The 21,385-nt window shown below is 39.4% G+C and overlaps 1 protein-coding gene across 1 annotated transcript in view; it reads right to left on the bottom strand.

The window, feature by feature from the left end:
- The window catches only part of brinp2 (bone morphogenetic protein/retinoic acid inducible neural-specific 2), a gene marked incomplete at both ends in the record, with an annotated part of 116,126 nt that overhangs the window by 46,254 nt on the left and 48,487 nt on the right, over nucleotides 1-21,385 (bottom strand). The window contains one exon of the mRNA XM_080503675.1: nucleotides 20,328-20,433. Within this exon, the coding sequence (XP_080359801.1) occupies nucleotides 20,328-20,433 (106 nt within the window). The remainder of the gene's footprint in view (nucleotides 1-20,327; nucleotides 20,434-21,385) is intronic.

The raw sequence follows: 21,385 nt of genomic DNA, 5'->3' as shown, positions 1-21,385 counted from the left end.
CTATTTGTCTGCTTCTGAAAGTTTTAGTATTTTACAAATACCATTAACAGTCTAAGAGTTATGGTTATGACACATACCAAATCCTGTCAACAGTGACAGGATGAGATAACCACATTTTAATTTTACATTTACTCATCTTTACCAGTCTTCTCTTTGATGGCCACTGATGCTTACTGCCCTTCTCTATTCTCACTTCTGTACTGTGTTTCTTTTTGCTGTCACTGCCTTAAGTTTCTTTTGGGGCTCTGATCATTACCAGAATCTGCTGGAGCTGCAAAGATACCTTTGCGAAATTTTCACTTTCAATTGCATGAGCTTGTGCCATGCTTTCCTCAAATCTTTAGTCTGGTTCAGTATATCTTTCTGAAAAGATTCAATCTTTTAAAGTGGAACCTCTTGGGTGGATTGTCTGACCGCTGGAGGATTTTGTTTGAGAATTACTAATCTCGGCGTCAATCGGCTCCTGATGGAGAGACAAGCGGTGCTATTCTTAAGCTTTACAATTTCTTTGTTGAGGTCTCGGGCTGCACGTTAGAGTAGTGCTTAGCACTCTTGCATCATAGCAAAAAGGTCATGAGTTAAATTACATGCCTGGGACCTTCTGTGTGCTGCTTGAATGTTCTAACTATCAGTGTGGAGAGGGTTCTCTTTGGTTGTATGTTTTTTGTCATAGTTTACAATCATGCATTGAGGGTCATTGTTTTGTATCAATATTGTCTGAGGTTGTGAAAGTGAGTGTGTGTGCCCTGTGAAGGACCGGCAACTTAAAAAGTGTGCACCCTGCCTTCATCAACTGTGATCGGCACCAGCAGCACCCAAACCCTGAACTGGATGAAGCAGTATAAAAGAAGATAGGTAAGTGGATGTTGAGCTCTTTCTAACATTTTAATAATTCTTTTATAGGATGACCCGTCCTTCACAAACGTGCCACTCTCCAGCCCAAGAGACCAAGAATTCTGACTTTGCCCTTACTGTAACTGTCTTTCTTGTTCTGGCTTATTATCTGACAGACAGTGATCTCATCACTCAACTTTGAGTGTCATTTTAACCTCGTCTCATTCATGCTATCTTTAACTTTAGTTCAATGGTTGTCTGCTGACTGCTTTACTGACTGGCACACTTCCTTTACCAACTCTAAACCTTATTGTACTTGCTTTCCTTACACTAGTTTGTTTTTTGGACCCTAGATTTCTTTTCCAGCATCATCAACAGTTCTCCTAAAGAGACTATCATAACCCACCAGACTTGCAAGTACATGCTGTCCACCTGCAAAAACGTGGCCAAAATTGGGGGATCCGTAGGAGGTGAGTCCATCCCTCCGTATGGATTTGGAGTACACAGACACGCCGTAGCACTTTTCGTGCATGAGAAACTTTTGCTGCGTTCAGGCTATGGATTCACCCCTGTACGGGTGATGAGCTTGCCTTCTACAGCCAATGTGCACACAACGCACTAACTCTGTGAGTCTTTTACATTTTAAACTTAGTTTAAAATCGCACCGGGGAAGCAAAAAAATTTAAAAATAAATAAAGCATGTTGTTAAGTGAATTATATGAAACATTTCACTGGCCAAGGATGAATGGTAAACATTAGCAGCTGTATTTCTGAAAACAAATGAGCCGTAAAGTTAAAACGCAGCTTCAAAGGTGACAGCTTTGAGTGATGCGTTCAGGTTAAACTGTCGTTTTGACATCCTGAGTTTGCCGGGCTCAGAGCGACGTCACATGCTTTTTCAGAATTATTGATTTGAAGGATTGGATTTCAAAGTGTGTCTGTAAAGGTGTAAAGACATGATTTAAATATGACTGATACAGTCATTAGCCAGGTGGAACGTGTATGCCCAGTTTTGGAGTGTGTGTGTGTGGGGGGGGGGGCGTCCTGTGCGCAAAGAAGACTATTCTTTGTGAGAAACAAAGTCATATGATACTATGGTAAATATATATGGGCATATACTAGAAAAATTAAATATATATAAAATATCAATTAGAAATAATATGTAAAACTACATTGTACAAGATTTATTTTCTCCCCAAAAAATCTGAAATCTCATCCGTGGATGAGTTGTCCATTCACCCTCCGTTAGTTCACTTTTATAATCATTATCAATGTACCACATTATACCAATATTTTATATGCTGTTATATGCAGCTTCCAGCCGAGCTTTTCATCAAAAGTAATCCCTATAAATGTATTTATTGCATCGGTCAAAAAATGTGTCATGATGATGAAAACAACACACGTTTCTCTGGATTTCTCACATTTATTTGAAAATGTAAAGACCGCTTTTTTTTTTTCACTTCCCCTTCTGTAATTTTAAACTATGTGTGCAATAAATACATCACTATTTATCCTAGGTCACTGAAATGTAACAAATAATTCACTGATTAGAATAAGTCTTCTATCTGGGAATCCTCTATCTGGAAAAACTCACGTTCATCGCACTTGCACGTACTTAAAACATGCAAGTGAGTAAGGACAACGTACATGAGCGGTACGTATAAGTACGGCCTCCATAGGATAACATGGCAATTGTAGATGTGAGCACCTTCAACTCACTTACCAGTTGTGCAATGTATGATGCACGCAACTGCTCATGGCCAAGTGTGGCCTGCGGGCTATGTATTTACACCTTGCATTGATGTACTCCATCCCTGCTCTTGTCACTCCCTCCCCACGTTTTCAGAAAAACATGGCAGCCATGGCCTCCCCAAAAAACATATGGACGAAAAACACGCAGGGAGGGTTGTGACCATCGCTTTAGTTGGTCACTGTTCTTAATCATGCTGGTAATTAGTTGTTGCTTCCTTTTCCGTTTTCCATAGCACTATTAAGATATTAATCATTTCCCTTAGGATCTTGTCTTAGTTAAAAAAAAAAAAAAAAAAAAAATGTTTTCTTTCATGTGCCTAACTCTTGCTTAATGTCAGCCAAGACTGATGAAACAATATTGATTATTTGAAATTGGGTAAATCTCTATTTTAAAGCAAAGAAGTCTTTTCTGCACATACAAATTCTGATATGGATTTTGATTTGAAGCAATAATAATAAATTTAAAAAAAATCACAAATATACACAGAAAGAGAGAGAGAGACTGATAGAAGGTATTGAGCTAACTGAAAAACTGAAAGGTTCTGAGGCTGTGTATCATGTATGAAAATTATTTATTTCATTATGTATTGTTAATGTGTGTAGGGCTGCTCCTTATTCTTTGTAAATATTTGACAAACAAAATATATATTTTTGGTGGGTGTGGATACTGATCACATTAAATGGTGATGGATTTCACTTACATAGCACTTCTCCACTGCGTAAGCAGTCCCCTAGGTGCATTACCGGTACATTGTTCATCACATTCATGCATTCACACACCAATGGAGGCAGCTGCCATCCACGGCACGCCACAGCCGCATCAACCTGGAGCCTGCACAGCAATGTGCTCTCTCTATTTAATACAAGTTGGTGGATGGACGGTTTTTATAAGAAAACATAACATCAGTGCAGCGTGAAAATGAAGGCATTTTATTCAGCTTGGCTTTCAGGCAGGCATTTGTCAGGGACTCCACCTCCTCTCAACCTTGCTGCTCCTCACCTTTGACACACACGTTGTAGCTGCAGTCCCACATTGAAAATGCTTGCCTTGATCAACATGCAGCTCACATCTGCTAATCAGAAATGAATAAAAACACACTTGAATGTGCTGCAAAATGTGTCTATGGTGAACATTGGCCTCGAGCTGGTATTTTCAAAATCCTCTAAAGACACGCAAGCACCAAAGATGCAATTAAGGCTGAATGGATGTTAGTGAGGTGGGAATGATACGGCAGAGTGATTTAACTTAAAAAGGGCCTTCATCCTGACTCTTTTTGAATTGTTCAATGCACATAAGCTTAGAAAGGATTATTAGCTGAAAAGGAGTCACATCCTCCAGCATTTCAACAGGAAAACTTTTCAGCAGAAAGTCAATCAAGTTTGCACATCACTGTGTCTTCTTCAACTTTTACAAGAAACTGCCAATTTCAGTGAGCAGCAACTCTATGTTAAGCATAGCTTATGCAGAAAGAAAGTTAAAATGTCACAATGTGTCTTTACCAATTCATGTTAAACCTTCATCAGGAAAGTGACCATTCCTTTTAATTTCCTGTATTTTTATTTTTTACTTTAAAATTAATAGTAATACGATTATAAAACATAAAAACAGAGATGCAGAGAGAAAGACAACCTATTAAAACACATTCGTATTTATACATCAGGAGATCTGTGAGATCATGGTGAGCTTGAAACTTTAGCCACATAAACTATGATGAATAAATGGAACATTGTGTCTTTTCACTTTCATGGGTTCCCACCTTGGACAAAAACAAGCTACTGAGCAAATCGCTTCAACATAAAGGAGTACTAACCCTAGCATGACCGAAATATATGCACCAGTGCATTCTTTATTTTTATTGGACTGATTCTGGCAGATGATTTAAGACTTTTCAGAATAAGTTTCACAACGTCAGTGTATGAAGATTTAAAGCCTGCTTACAGACTCGCTAATGAATGGATTTGATTGAGTGGGTGCTGTTTTATATATTTATTTTTCCTTCAGATTTATGCTTGACATCATGATGGGGACTTAAGTCTTAGTTTTCAGTTTATAATTACCATTACCAACACAACTTTGTCTTTATGAAAGAGGTATAGAACATGGATGGATGGATGGATGGATGGATGGAAGGATGGATGTATGGAACAAAAGGAAAAGCGAGCTACAGATGATATTCCTTTGTTTGCGATTAGTTAGAATTTTAATAATTGTGTTGAAAAACTTCCAAGACTTGCTCAAAGATTTACTAAGAGAAGAAAGTATGACAGTGTTTTCCATGCACTTATGTTAACTTCAAAAATGAAGTATTTGAAAATCCTCCATTATTTGAGATGGTAGAAACACACCACATTGCCGGTGTAATTGGTACGATGAGCTTGTTCTTACAAAGTGATATACGGGAGACGGAAATTGACACTCAGATGTGCATTGTGTGATTATATTGTGACTTGCTGAATACAGTCGAAAACCGAGACGACAAACTGTGTCTTCATTTCATCCTTGTTTTACAGGTCTGTAATTCATCACTGTGATACCATATTCTGGGACCTGAAACAGTGTCTGCGTATCTGATGAAACTTAGAAAGCTGATCAGAGGCTTATACTTCCAAAAAGTTTTCTATCAGCAGATATATCAGGCTCTCTGCAGTGTATCCAGCTTGCTTACTAGTAGGATGAAACGAAACAAGAACATTTCTATTTTATCTTCAGAAGTCAAGGAACCTCATTCAAATTCCAACTGGGTGTGTTGACATGCTTACTGCTATTCCAATCACATATTCTTTGAGTATCCTGGTTATGCTCTGTCCATGTTAATGTATTTTGAGGGTTTCATAATACCCGGCTCATTGTTTTTCAAAGAAACAATGTGAAGCTTGGAGCATACTGATTGAAAGGAGGATACTGTAGCATATACACTGGATACACTATTTGGTTTCTTCAATATTTTTATTTGTTGTTGGGAAACCTGAGTGGTTTGACATAATAAGTAGCCCAAAAGAGGAATCCATCAGCAAGTTTAAAGGAAACAATTCAGTCCTGGCATTGTATCCCATGTATGTCATTGGTAAAAGGGCTTCACTTACGGTATACAATTCATTTCTGTTCATTTGGTGATATGAACAGAGCAGTTTGGGAATTAAAACACAGACATCAGAAAAATACACAAAAACACCCCAGTAACATCTGCCATGATGGTAATGTTCCACTTGGATAAACATCCTCAATGGGAGCTTTAGTTTTCTATGTGGCCCCGAAAAGTAGTTTTTACACATCTTTGAAGGCAGAGTTTCTAATCGTAAGGTCTGAAGTGGTTGTCAGCTTTGCCAAACCTCAGGAGTACACTTCATGTTTTCAAAAAATCAATAAAAAAAATGTCAACTGAGAACTCAAGTTACAGAAACTAGTAGAACAAAGGGGAACCCCTATGTGACTCTTTACACATCAATGCCCAATACACGTTCTTGTATCACAGCTTTCATTGATTGACAGTTGGAGGTGACAATGCAGCAAGAATTGTAGTAATGCACAAGGAAAAGGCGAGGATGAAATTTAGAAGCCACATTGGTAAATAGGGTGTATCATTGTCTAATGCTGTCTCAGAAACTCCTTTTCCTGAATGTACCACTGGGACAGAGTGTATCTTTATGAAAAGAACATGGTAATAAAGAGGGAGCGCACATAAAATAGTCTCTCATTATCAGAGCTTCAGGTTGCTACCTTTCTCAGTATTCCAAGTTGATTTATAACCTATCTTAAGTTGAATTCTAATTAATCTAACATCGGTGTCATTTTATTAATTACATGCTGCTCTGTGAGGGAGTATTTAGACAATCATTTAATCACTTAATGAATCAAACAGTCATCAATCATCCATACTGTGAGTGTTACAAAGTTTAATTACATACAGATAGTGAGCCAAGTGTCAAACTTTGGACTAACTAAGCACATTTTGGATTGTGATAAGATTATAGATTAAAGTCTTTCTTGGCTTGTGTGACCTTTATAAATTGTGACTGTGTGTGGAAGCAGTGTTTAAAGAAAGATCTCAGTATTCGCATTTCATTTCCAGTTTTATCTCTTTGTCACACCTGTCTCCGGTGCCCACCAATAATTTCAGAAAAAAGCTAGTGGGTGTTGCCTTTTGATGGTGGCTTTTAGGGTCATTACCCATGAGGCTTTGCTTCCATCCACACACAGATTTAGATCACCCCAGTGGACCAGAAATAGCATACCCATGGCTTCCTCACTTTCTATCTCTCAATCTCCTGCAGAGAACACACTTTCCATTTTGGACAATTTGAAGCTCTTAAGCCTCCCCCATGATCACCATCCCCTCTGCTATCAGTGTATGTGTGTGTGTTTGTGTGTGTACTTTCTAAAACTATACTTTCGTGAGTGCTTGGTCTACTACACAGGAATGCACTTTCGGCTGGAAAGGAGATGGACTTGGTACCCTTGGACTATATTCCTCCTCTCAAGGCCTCAGTGTTGACATGGACCCAGCTTCAAAATACAGTAGAGTCCATAGGCTGGACTCATGATGCTTCAACACGCACGCACCCACACACACACCCACACACACACACACACACACACACACACACACACACACACACACACACACACACACACACACACACACACACACACACACACACACACACACACACACACACACACACACACACACACACACACACACCCATTTCTTTCTTAATTTTGACATTTTTATCTGACTGTCACTGAACATTTTTGACGGACTGCAAAGACTGAAATGCACATTTTCCACAGCATGTTTTCTGGGTTGTTACATGCTCTCCCAAGATGCTTTTGTTCTCTTTCAGAAAGGTTGAGCTACATTGTGGATGTATTCAAAATGCAGGGCAGGAAGGTTGGGAATAGAAAAGACCTGCTCGGTGTGGAGTCAGTTAGGTGCTGTACGTCTTTCACTTTAAAGGGCAATAGCCACCACCCTCACCCCACCCCCTCCCCTCCTTCTCAATGATGTCTCTCATTATCTTTAAACACCCTTTACATCTGAGACCGGCAGTTGGAGCAGTGGTATCAGAGCAGGCGCTGTCGAAGAATTTGGCAAAAGATTTATATGCTGCGTTACACAGTGACAGCTGGTGTACAGAGAATGTGTTTCAATGACTGCCCAGAGCTAGGCCTGAGCAGAGAGAGGCACTTGACAGCCCTCTTACCCTGCAGGAACCTACAAGTGTTGTACAGTATCTGTCCACAAGTCCTTGCCCCTGCTACTGCAAGAATTCCCAATGAGATCTGAAAGGTTCCTGTGGGGTGTTTGTGGAGACTATCTCTCAGAGGGTTCCTCAAGTTCTTCTAAGAAGCCCACCCAGTCATTAGGAAATTGTATAATTTCTGAATGATAATATAAAACTAGATCTTTGTGCTCACATCACATAGAAGTCAAACTAATTACCTAAAGCTTCATGTTGAAAATGTTATAATACTGTACCGAGATAACTTGATTTTGCATTCCAAGAAGATCTACTCAAGGCTAACATTTTCTTCATTAAACTCCTAACAGAATGTAACATAATAAAGGAAGGGTTTGTTAGTTGGCATTGAAGACAACTATAATTTGTCAGTCATTATTACTTTAAATTGTCAGATTATGTGGCGTTTAATCCTATGGGATGTGCTTTTATATTCATGAGCTCGTTAGTATGGTCAAGACTGCTCTGAATAATGTTTTGCAAAAGGATCTGGATACACATCTGATGGAGAGGAGTAGAGGCAGCGCACCTGACTCATGTTCGGTGCTGATCACCTCTCTGTCCATAAAGGAGGAGCCACAGTGTCACATGGGTAACAGGCAAAGGAAACACACCATGCAGTGGAGCCTGTGTGTGTGTGTGTGTGTGTGTGTGTGTGTGTGTGTGTGTGTGTGTGTGTGTGTGTGTGTGTGTGTGTGTGTGTGTGTGTGTGTGTGTGTGTGTGTGTGTGTGTGTGTGTGTGTGTGTGTGTGTGTGTGTGTGTGTGTGTGTGTGTGTGTGATGTGTTTGGTGATTGATGACAATAGCAGTATGGTGATTGGGAAACTTGACTCTGTGCCTTTGTGTCCGGACCTGCGGGAAGATGCATCTGCCACAATATTATCTTCTCTGGAGTTTTTTCTTGGCATTGAGATACCTTTTGTATTCAGACAAAGTGTGTTGGTATCAAAGTTAACCTGTATTGAGGAGACTATGATTGTAATCGGTTATAATGATGCACAAGGACTATGTGAAACCTTGTGCAAGTCCTCATGAAAGTGGCCTCTCGGTAAGAACGAAATGTAAGAGGGCCACTGAGGCTGTGGACGGATTCAAGGCTTTGTCATTATGTAGCTGCTGGACTAAAAAGAGAAGAGAATGTGGTAACAGAATAAGTGGGTAATGTGCAACAAGGTTACCAGGAAGGTTTGTGCAAAAGCCCATAAAGGCTGCAAATAAATGGACTACCTTCACTCTTTGGCATCACCTCTGTGTTTGAGGCTAAAAATGTCCACAAGATCACAAAGTACACTAAACTGACAGTTGTGTATCTGCCAGTGCAGAAGACAGGCCAAGGTCTAATGTAGTTTGTGGTCTTTGTTATTTTGATCCAAAAGTGTAACAATGCCTGTTGTTAAACTTGATTTCTGTGGCTTGCTGGTTGATCAGCCCAGTATTCCCAGGAAGCGCATTCTATTCCTATTGATTTACATCTACTGTGATTACAGTTTGTGCCATCAAATCTAGTAGTTACCATATGAAGCAACTTGGAAAACAAAGTAGAGTTTTAGTCAGTGTTGGTGACTATTGAGCAGACGAACATTGTTTGTGTCCATTTGAAATCCATTAGCAGGGTTCTTTTTATATTAGGCATGAGTAGATTTATTTTTTTTTTTACTATTTATTGCTCTTAAGATGATTGCATGCCCATATAGTGAAGACTTTAGGCTGTTTCTTTTCATGAACAATAGCTAGTTTTGCTAGAGCTGCTACAGAATAGTAGTCAGATATCATCACGAGATTTGGCAAAATGCCTAGATATTCTCGAAAGGGTTTCACACCTTGAAAAATGAAGGCTTAGATTTCTTTCTCTATTTTTTGTTTTTAAACATGTCAGTTCCTCTGATCCCGCTGGAGCACAAAATAGCTTAAAGCAGTCAACGGTCAAGCTTTCAGTGACATTCTTGTAGGTTGCACAGTTAGCTCAGTGGTTAGCACCACTGCCCAAAGGTCCGAGTTGCATCAACCCTACTCTGCTATTGGCAGTGTATGTGTAGCTTTCAAGCTTCCATTTTGGCAATAGCCAGCTGTTCCCATCAAAACTATGTGGAGTAAATACTGTCATTGCTGTAACCTGCATGCATGATTTCAACCTTATTTGTTTTGGTTTTTGGCAACATTTGATCAGTAAACTCCATCCAGTCTCATTATGCATTGGATCATTCTTTCTCCCAGTGGTTAAAATGAAAAAGACTAATAAAAAGTGAACAAGGGTCAAATCAAAAACCTTTTTTTGCTAAATTTGGAAATTACAATGTAAAGTTAACAAGAACAATTGATGCCACAGGTCACTGGTGAATGCAGTGTTGCTGCTTTTAAGAATTTACAATAAGGAGGTAAGATTAGGCAATCGAAGGAGAAACTTTTTGTACTGCTTTAGAGAAAGTAAGCCAATAGCTTGCTCTGATAACTGAGACAAAAATACTGGCAAAGAACGCTCAAACACGACACTGAAAATAAGGCTTCTCAGCTTATTCACAGCATCATTGGAACCAACATGCTGAAGTACTCACTGATCCACCCGCATTGGAAAGTCAAGCAATGCGTTGTGGTGATAGTGAAAAAAACAGTGCAGCATTTGTTGTGTGACTGTGACAATGAAGGGTTTGCTGTGGGCAGAAAGGGCTGATATGAGAGGCCGGTCATTATGCTCTTCATGTTGCATTGCTCTTGCAGAGTTTACTGAGGCAGCCAAACGGTCAACATGAAAGCCATGCAAATAAAAAAAGGTTGTTTTTCCAAGTTAAACAAATAGATAGCCGCACTGCATGAATGTGTATCTGTTACAATGGTTTTGAGCAGAAGCAGTTCAGATGTGGAGTTTTTTCTTGTTTTTTTTGTTGTTGTTTTTTTTTAAACAAAATGTATTGAAATCATGACATCATTTTGGTAACAATTACTGATAAACAGCGATCTCACACTAGGGGCAACTGAAGACTGTTGAATAAAGATCCAAGGAACATGGGCAGATGATTATTTTCATTCCAGCACTGTAGGACCTTTTGAACCTTCTCTCAAGAGTAGCCGAGCTCCACATCTGCCTGAGGGATCAATCCTATGTATGGCATGTCCTCTCCAACCCTGCGTTTCGATGAACATCAGACCTACACTTGCCTTGAGGCAGAATTTCAGCCCAATTTTTTTTTTTTCTCCAGCAGCATCTTGCATCTGCTCACACAGGGTATTGTGTAGAAAGTGGGTATTGTATAGAAAGTGGGGTTTGTTTCTTCGAATGGTGAATAAAGTAAGTGAAGGTTGCTTAAACTGACTTTTGCACTACTTTTTGAATTTTGAGTCCTTGTCCCACACACTCTGGCATACTGCAATGTGATTTTCTGTTTCAGAGACTCTTGATGTGTTGCAGATGCACTCAAATACACCTCCTACACTCAAACACATTCACATACTCAAAAAATCCACACAACTGATATTCGAAAGGCTTTCATTTTAAGGGCAAAAAGAAAAGCACACATACTGAGTCTTCAATTGCATTTCAAAGTATTACTCTGTCTGAAGGCTAAAGTAAGGCTGTTCTGATCAACCATCACTGAAGAGGAAACAGGAGTCACTGCTGGTACCCCAGAAGTGTTCTTCCTTGCACCAAAACATAAACAATACCAGGGCAAAACTTCGACACACGCACGCACACACACACACACACACACACACACACACACACACACACACACACACACACACATGCGCTCGCACACGTGCACGCACGCAGAATCAGGGATCAGAGATCAGAGACAGTGAAACACTGAAGCATTCAGGAAAAAGATAAAACAGTGAGAAGGTTTACTGCTTGCCTGGAGAAATCGTAGTACTACACTTTACAGTTCTGCACTCGTACAACAACATGCAATCCAACACTTTTCGGTCCAATGACAGCTAAAAATACTTTTACTCTTGGCCTGAGAAATACAGAGTCTAAGGGCCTGATCTACTTAAGATTTAGACGTATAGACATCGGTCCTAACTTTATATAGCATGCACACAGACAATTTATCAATGGGACAGACTGAGGAATGAATGTGTTAACTGTGCAAAATAAACAATTCATGGAGTGTCTTTGCCTTCATGAATATCAGGTGTGTGTTCCAGAATGTGTAAAGTTGTTTGGAGTTTATGCTAAAAGATGAATGCAAAATGAGTTCACGCCCTTTATAATTCTCTCTATTTCTGACTAAATATTATTGTTGTGTCTCTTCCTAGGTCTACAAGTTTTTCTCAATCTCTTGCACTCCTTTTTCCACACCTTTTCTCACTCTGTGACCTATTATCTTCCAGTTTAGTTTAGTTTAGTTTTTTTTAGTTCACCTTTTTTTTTTTTTTTGCTTTGCTTTGCTTCATTTAGATTTTGTCCTCCAATACTCTGGTAATTTTGATATCTTTCTCCATCAACCTATCCAACTCCATGGTATCACATATCAGGTTGTGCTTGTGGGAGCTCAGCGCTCCATACAGTTACTCCATGTTAAAGTAAATACTGTCTTTACAGTGGAAACAGGAACAAATGGATTTGAATCATTTCTGTTTTGCGGGATTTCGTTTATGGTATTTTCCTTTGTTTATCACCTTCAAAACACATACACAAGGCACAATTTATTTGTTAGCATACAATCTTGCACCCTTTACACAGGATCCTTGCCAATGAGGCCTTATGTTGATCAAATTGGTTTTTGCTTTGATGATAGGACATCGACAAGCAATGCCGTGTTGTGGATAGTGACTGCAAAAAGCTATCTTTAAGAAATGTACCTGCATTAAACATTAGCTTTACATGTGGCCACACATTCCAATACACCTTGTATCACCTAATGTTTGGCAATCAGGCTCCTGAGAGAGCTCTGAAAAACCAAACATGGAAAACATCAAGTTAATTGCCTGGAATAGAGTAGCAGGTTTACCCTCTGGTTATTTCTATTACAAAATTAATATCAAACACATATTATACAACATACCATGATTAAATGGAATGAAAATGTACACATCACTCACACAATCTCAAATGAATATTTATGGAAAAAGAACTGTATAAGCTGAGACACAGTCAACCTAAAAGCAATATCTACGTTAATTTGTGACAAAAACTCCCTAATCGGGCTGAACCTGGCAAATGCGAATAAAAAAAATACAAATAAATTATGACCCACTATATATACTTCAAAGTTCTGCAAAATACATTTTGGTGTCTCAGAGTATGTGTCACAAAAAACGACCATAATCTAAAGCCACTCACCAAAGAGCCCTTCAACCAGTGAGATAACAAGTAGCCCTGGTCACACTGTTTCTTTCAACACAGGATGAAGCATAAAGCAACTCGCCATTTGAAATACTTCTGCCAATGGTTGTTATTCCTTTAACAGCAGGTTTTGACAGCCACTGACTTCTGAAAGACATACATAGCCCGATTGTATGAAGAATACATTGAGTAAAGCAACAAAAAGCAAACTTGGGTTTAACAGAAAAAAAGAAAAAAAAAAGATAACAGATTGATGGAAAAAATGTGTCACTTCTTGACCAGTATTATTGAAAATGAAAACCAGTTAACTAATTTTACCTGGTAAAATAAAGGATAAATAAATAAACAAATATGCATGGCTACATGAATGACATATTATCAGTACATCATCTCTAATCATAGTTTTTTGTTTTACACTTTTTTTTGACACAGTTGTACATCTTTACAGGTGCTTGAAGTTTCTAATCAAGACCAAATGCACTCTGTGTGTAGTGAAATTTGTGCATGTCCATTGCAGTTGCTCTTGTCCGGGATAATACAATGGATCATGTGATTCACAAGTTCACACAGCAAACTTACCGTTATGAGCCTGCTTCTTATACATCTGGGCCTGCACTGCCCACAATAAAATCATTATGTACCATATATATAGCTCGAGTGCCGCACCGCAACTTTCGTGTTGTTTCCGAACGCAAACACCAGTCGGCTCCAACGCCTCCTGAGCATCGGAGCGTGCTACAGCAGCTAGCCGGTTTGCTCAAGTGCCACGCCGCAACTTTGATGTTAGAGAGAGAGCAAACGCCGAGTGGTGCATAAATTGCGCGACACAACGAATCGATAATGAATTTCGTTGCCAACACTTTTAATAATCAAATTTAATCCATTTTATGGGTTCGTTGTTGGAGACCTAATGTGAATGCCTGGAAAGTTTGGTCTGTGTTTGTTTCCTTCCTGTGAGAGGCTACAGACCAACTGTTGTGATTACTCCTTATATGATAGCTCTTAAAGAACTGAACAAGGCCAGGTGGCTCATGATAATGGTATTTTGATATGCAATTATTTTTCTTTATTCTATTTGTGTATTTTACATTCTATTCACAATCCTTTTTTGTGGCACAATGTGCCTATTCTTCTCCATGCCACCGCATTAGATACATTTGTACAATCCTTCTATCTCCTATCATGCTTTGTTTACTTCAAGGTCACAGAAGGACAGAGCCAAACCCAGCTGATTGTGCACAGAGACAGGGCACACCCTGGACATGTCACAAGTCCATCACAGAGCAAACACAGGGAGTCACACAGAATCACTTGAAATGCATGTTTTTGGACTTGTTACAGCCTATAGGCTGCATGGCCTCACCTCCACCTCTGTGTGTGTGTGTGTGTGTGTGTGTGTGTGTGTGTGTGTGTGTGTGTGTGTGTGTGTGTGTGTGTGTGTGTGTGTGTGTGTGTGTGTGTGTGTGTGTGTGTGTGTGTGTGTGTGTGTGTGTGTGTGTGTGTGTTGTTTGACTGGAGGTACCCTCACTGACTTCCTCCTCTTCTTGTCCTGATGTGGAGCATGTGGATTGGAGGTTGGCGGCTGATTGGCTCAGCTCCGCCCACCAGCTGAGGCCATTTAAACAGCTCCAGCAGACTCCTCATGTTGGCTGATGTGGGAAGTGTCTGCTCAGTCTGCCTCTTTTGTCTGTGTTTGAACTACTATGTGTGATCTTTTGAACTTGTCTCCACTCCGGTCTTTGATTGTTGAACTTGCGTCAATGTGACCGATTGTCCAGCAGTTTGGTGAAGGTACCAGCTGTTTTGTTTTGAGTTAATTAGGCATTTTTGTTTGTTTCCAGTTTGCCACTTGTGTATAGTAGATTTATGTTGTTTGAAACTTCAGTTAATGGCATTCTCGAGGAGAAGCTGCCTTGTTGTTATATTAACTCTATCATTGTATAGTTGGCCAACAATTAATTCCCCCGTTTTCCCTTTTTGTTGGGCAGTACCTGTTTGGCCCTCCTTTTGTTGTGTTGTTGTGTTGTTGTGTCTTGGGTTTCTGTTTGAATATCATAAGCCTAAGAACTGCCAATAAAACCCTCACTTCACCCAAAGTCACCCAGTGATTGAAGGTATAGGTGGGCCTACACCTTCTCCTCGAAGAGCCGGGTCATAACAGGACTGCAGAAATGAATAAATCCTGAAATATCCGGAGAAAGCCCATGCATAAGGAGCACATGCAAACTCCACATGGGGAAATTAGATATTACCATGAGGGTAGACTGCTTACCACTGTATCACTGTATGCCCTTGTACTATCCAATGAGGTTCCATACAACTGATCTGCGATGAAATGTTTAATATATTCTGATATCCCATATTTCTAATGATGGTTTTATATTGCAGTGACACTGAACAGCACAGCTGTGAATTGAGAAGATTTTGGATTTTGATATTTTTCCACTATATCGTGCATAAAATGAAACTTGAACTAAAAGTAGTTTCATGACAGAGCAAAAGTGGATCTAATGATAATCATATATACAGTGAGATTCAAAACCCTAAGATCACATTGAAAACCTTTGAGTTATTCATGTAACTGAGAAAGTGAAAGGTTTGACAATGACAGAAACTTCACTGTCAGTGAATATTATGCAAATTAATGACAAATACCTCAGATTGACTATTTTTCGGTAAGAAATTTAACTGGTTTGTAGCACTGACTGTATGAACTACGTTCTACTAAAGGTAAAAATTGCTTGTGCTGCATTCTTTCACTGAGGTGATGTTAACATGATACTGAGATAGATTTGAGCAGCCAATCCAATGCCTGCTCAACAAATTCAACTTGCAAACATTGTTTCCCTTATATAACCATGTCTATCCCTAAAGTTCCCAGCAGAACATTATTCACTAAGTGGTGGAAATCATGACAGCACAACTAAGTAAGGGTATGAGGCGTTCAATTGGAAATCCAAAAATAAAAGTGAGCAGACTGAACATTTTAAAAAAGATTCCTGCATGGTGGGCAGGAACTGATTCATTTGTAACAAAAGCACAACAAGGCAAACCAAAAGAGAGGAACATCTGAGCAACAAAAGACGCAGCTTTCCTAGGAAATAGAAAAGAAATCTAATCAGAGATACAAATTTAGCAATACAATAGATGGAAGACTTCAATCAGTGAGAGTCCTGTCTATGAGTAGTCTGGGAGGACAAGTTGCATCTCCAAACAACCTCTTCAGAAGCGAAACAAGGCTGTGCGCTTGAAGAAAATCATACCAGATTTAACAGTGTATGACGGAGAAAAAAAAAAAGTCTGATTCACTGGGAGATACATGCTTGGAAATTGAGGCCATAACTGATGGTTGTATATAAATTATCAACAGGAGGCCATACCGCAGCGTATCAAGCCTATGATACTTATCTGGCTACATTCAGCACACTCCAGCAGACTTCAGCTACAAATTCACAAACATGCCATCTTGTTACATTACTGATGTAAAAAAAAAACATGCAGCAAAAGTAAACCACAATACAGCTTAAAGCTTCGCAAGACCAATCGGCTGAACAAGTAATGCCGACTGTCATTGAACTCCATCCAGTCACCTGACTCCAGCTCCAATGAGCATTCAGTTGGATGTTTGAACACAAACAATCAGAGAATCGTGTGGAGCTGACACTTCTCCACAATTCATACTGTGGCTCATAGAAAAAGCAATTCAAAACAGAGAGGAATAAATTTATATAATGTTTAATTTTCGAGATTAAATATGAACTTCAGCGGTATCCGCTTTCACACTTTCAGACCACACTGCAAGAGACCCTACAATCTTCAACAAAGCTGTGGTCATCATTTTAGTGTAGCAGGGATTAAAGTAGTGATAAAAGAAGTTGAATCAGCTACTGAGTTATTAATGACAGAACATTGCCTCAGAAGCAAACAGATATTCAAGTCAAGTGAAAAATATAAGGGACAAAAAAAGAAAATTACTCACTAATCTTAAGCATTATGTGCAGCACCATGAGTGGGAAAGTAAGCCATACAGGCTCGGTAATATGTCAAATACTGACAACGGGAACCTCACCGAGGCTAAACATGACTTTACTTTATAACAAACACATAATATTGCAATTATCTGAGATTATCTCATGACAAACATGTCTTATCTCAGTAAATGGGTCTTTTTTACTGTCAAATGTATGCTCCGGAGGTGGCTGATTCAAGCAATATCATTTCCATGTGCGTGCAAAACACCAATTAGCCTAAACAGGCACTTTTTCCTTGATTATTATCATCCCCTCTCATGAACGCAGCAGGGAATCTGCTATATTATTAAACAGGACTGCAGAAGAAATGAATCATGCTGCTGCAAAACATCATCAAACAAGCCACTGTGATGTTATCAGCATTCCCAAGCCCGTATGCCTCTGTGACAAACTTTTTCTTTGCTTTGAATAGTTACATTTCAGGTGGATCTGTGAGGAGCAAAGACTGTGGGTTTGTATTCAGCGATATCATATCCAGAAATGTATCCCTGGACACAATATCTGAACACTAAAATTATTCATCAATATTTAATACATCAATACACCACTGTCTGCCTGTTAATGCAAGAAAGCCATCTCACAGTGCAACGTCTTGCTGTGGTGACTCATGTAAAAGGAGGCTGAATACATACTTTTAATACAGGGAGTATAAAAATGACCCAGATGAGCAGAAGTCACACTTTGCTGCTTCACAAGTGTGAAGTCATCATATGAAGTAGCTGTAGATTTGTGATGATGACATTATATTTTGTGTGTCTTGACATATGAATGACCTCACTGGAGCCAGTGTTTTTTCTTTCTTTTAATTTTGTCATCATTCATACACACTGCATAATAGATTTGTGAATAATGTGCATAAAAAAAGTTTGTTCTTAATGGAGCCTGGACCCAGGAAGTCATTTAGATTTACATGTTGTCCTGAGACCACCCATAAATGTTTGGCTCACAATCATCCCAGCAACAAAAAGCTGCAGCGTCACTACTTCAAGGCTGTGAGATGATATCACTGAAGTGTGTTGCCATTATGTGATCAGTTTATCAGTGTTGTTGGCATCAGCTAAATTAATGTTTCTTTTTTTTGTTTAACTTGTGTGCATGTTGGTTGATGCTTTATGCTTGACAAATGTGTCATACTCCTCTGTGCCCTCCAGCTCGCATTTGTTTTATCTGGACAAACAACATGGATTAATCGCTGAGGTCAGTCTGAAAACACATTATATACAAAGTGTGTTTGATTGCTTTAGTTAAATCTGAGTGTGGATATAATGGATGTAGTGTCACAAAAGACTGGGCGACCTTGCAGATGCCACCAGGATGACTGCTGACATGAAGGAGCCATGAGGTGAGATCTGTTCCCTATTTCTCATCACATCTCCAAAAGCTCCCAGACAGTAATTAAAAACCAGTGTGCAAATGATACATGATAATTAGAAAACAAGATAAATACTCAAATCTTGTTTTTCTTAGGTGAATATGACCAGGAATAGATGTAGTTTTAATTTTCAGGTTTGAAAATGGAGGTGACAACAAATCTGCATGTATGATTACATCAGTGGGAGTTATTCAAAACAATCATACTGTAAAGATAAGCGTGTGCCCTTTTATAGAGATGCTGGTTCTCATGTTAAAACATGTAGAGTGAGCAGGACACCTTGATGCTGGTAAGCATGTCTGATTTTATGTGTAACCTTCTATCTACGAGTAAACGGGTGTCCTTTATCCTGATGAAATGGGATATTGATCTTGTTATCCCTAGAAGATTAAATGGGTTTGACATTATTAACCCCTCATCATCAGAAAAATGTTACCTTGAGGTATTGAATAAATATAAAAGTTTAATCCCAGCAGTTGACTTTAAATATATAAAATCATCTCCAGCTTGCTTCCAGAGGTATGGAAACAGTTCACTTGAGAAGATTAAAACAAAAACAGAAAACTTGATATTGTCAAATACTATGTTTTCATTGACTTATTTCAGTTTGGAGTAACAACACCTCACCTACACATCTTTATCCAATGAAGGCAGTAAGTAAATACATTTCGTATTCCTCTTTGGATAAACTAAATTGTTTAACATTGTTTAACATCTGTCAGAAAGGTGCACTTAACGGCACAGACTGGATACATCACAAAGCAGGACAAGTTTCTTTTATTGTTTTGTAATTTTCCAATCATGTACTATTATTAGTGATATAAGAGGTAGCCAAACAGACCTGCTGCTGTCTGTCAGCTTGGTGACAGTGTCGTACCCCCAGGTACTGACTTGAGAGCGGTACTCACATTCGTCACTTGTAATCTGAGCTCTCTGTCACTATGAGCATCCAGCACTGCTTGGCAGCCAGCCTCAGTGTGGATAAAGAGGAGAAAAAGCAAGGGCATGGGAGTTTTAGTCTGTACTGTAAATGCTGTGATAACAAAACTCACGAGACTATGAAACAGGCAGTCAACCAGGTTTTCTTAACTGTGTGTTGTATAAATGCCTGAAGTGATTATTGAATAAAAGTACCATTAACTAGTGGCTTAATCCTCACTAACAACTACTTAAAATAGCAGTCCATTCCCACACAACACTACACTGTGCTGCACATTTAACAAGCAGTGTGATTGTTTTTTCTTGCAACCTGATTGGATGTAAAAAAGAGGCTTTATACCTCCACTCCTGTTCCTCACCCAAAATGATTTAGTGATAATTTGGTTGTGAGGCTACTCAAACAAGGAGGCCAGCCCATGTGTTACCACGTCAGCTTCTCTCAGAGTTGAGCGCAGCAGGTGTGAGTGCAGAGGTTAGACTGAGGTCAGCGGGGCCGCATACGATCCACCTGCAGCCTGGTAAGATAACAGATTCCCCTTGAGACCGAAAGCCAGTCGAGCAGAAACAGACATATAAACTACCGCAGCGTAAAGTAAAGGGTCATCCCAGCCAACTACTACACACAGGAGGTGAGAGGCTAGGCAGGGTGGTAGATAGATGTGTGTGTGTGTGTGTGTGTGTGTGTGTGTGTGTGTGTGTGTGTGTGTGTGTGTGTGTGTGTGTGTGTGTGTGTGTGTGTGTGTGTGTGTGTGTGTGTGTGTGTGTGTGTAGAATCCTATTCAGTCAGTGGATCTCTTCTAGAGGGCCAAGGCTGTGTGCATGCATTTACAATGAATATAAATGCGGGTGTCAGTGTACTGTCCAGCCTTACCCTTTAGGTGGATCTTATTTTCTGGGCTGTGCACCAACACAGAGCTAACCGAATCCAAGCTGTCGTAATTACTGCAGCCGAGCGGGCCGGTCCTTGTTTCGGTTACCTAGGAAACAGGGGAAGGACAGAGCTATTTACTTGCATGAAGGTATGCATCTTGTAATGCCACATTAGCTGTGAATGAGGCAGATGTTTGTTCTTGTTCCTGGCAGACTGTTACACAGCATGTAGCAGGTGGAGTGTGTGAAGGCAGGCAGAGGACTGGATGTGGCAGAGCCCTCTGACAGCAGAGAAAACTATCCCCATCTTTTGATTCACTCCCACACCTGCAGCCGCAGCTGGCTGCAGTGTGTGGGCTGTTTTCAGAGAACAAGAGCAAGGAGGGAGAAAGAAGAGAAAAGTGAGAATGCAAGCAGGTGCAATTGTTTGTGAAGACGGTTTCACACTTTGAAGAAGCATTCTGGAGCTAGAGAGGAAAACAGTATTTTTCTATATATTATGTTTGATGTCTGCAAATTAGGCATATTTAGAGGCGGATCAGATATTTGAGATCAAGATGCCTCAAAACCAGTAAAAGTGATGTCCGTGCCTTCAAACAATATTATTATACACATATTTCCAGTTTTCAAAGGTAGAACAAAATATATACAACATTTTTTTTGCCTCCCACTCTTTCAGACCCGTTGACGCATCTGTCATGCACGGTGCAAAGCAAACAACACATCTCCCAGTACACCTCCTCTTTTATATTTCGTTGTGTTACAAAGCGTCAAGATTTAGAAAATGCAATGAATATATTCAGTTTTATTTGTCTTGTATTGATGCCTATTGCAATACTTGCAGTTTAATGATTTTTACAAACTATAATTATTCTACTATCACTTGGGAAGTATGGTTACTGTGATACCGAAATGGTATGACTAACAAATGTAGCTTTGTCTTTGCAGAACTGTAGTAATGGAAGAAAGAATATGTGACGAGATGAGAATCTTGTGGACAAATGGATATATAAACCTACTGCAATGGTATCAATAATAACCATCCAAACATCTTTAATA

This window comes from Blennius ocellaris (assembly GCF_963422515.1).
Source record: "Blennius ocellaris genome assembly, chromosome: 10".
NCBI lineage: Eukaryota > Metazoa > Chordata > Actinopteri > Blenniiformes > Blenniidae > Blennius > Blennius ocellaris.
This window is presented reverse-complemented; position numbering and strand designations above follow the sequence as displayed.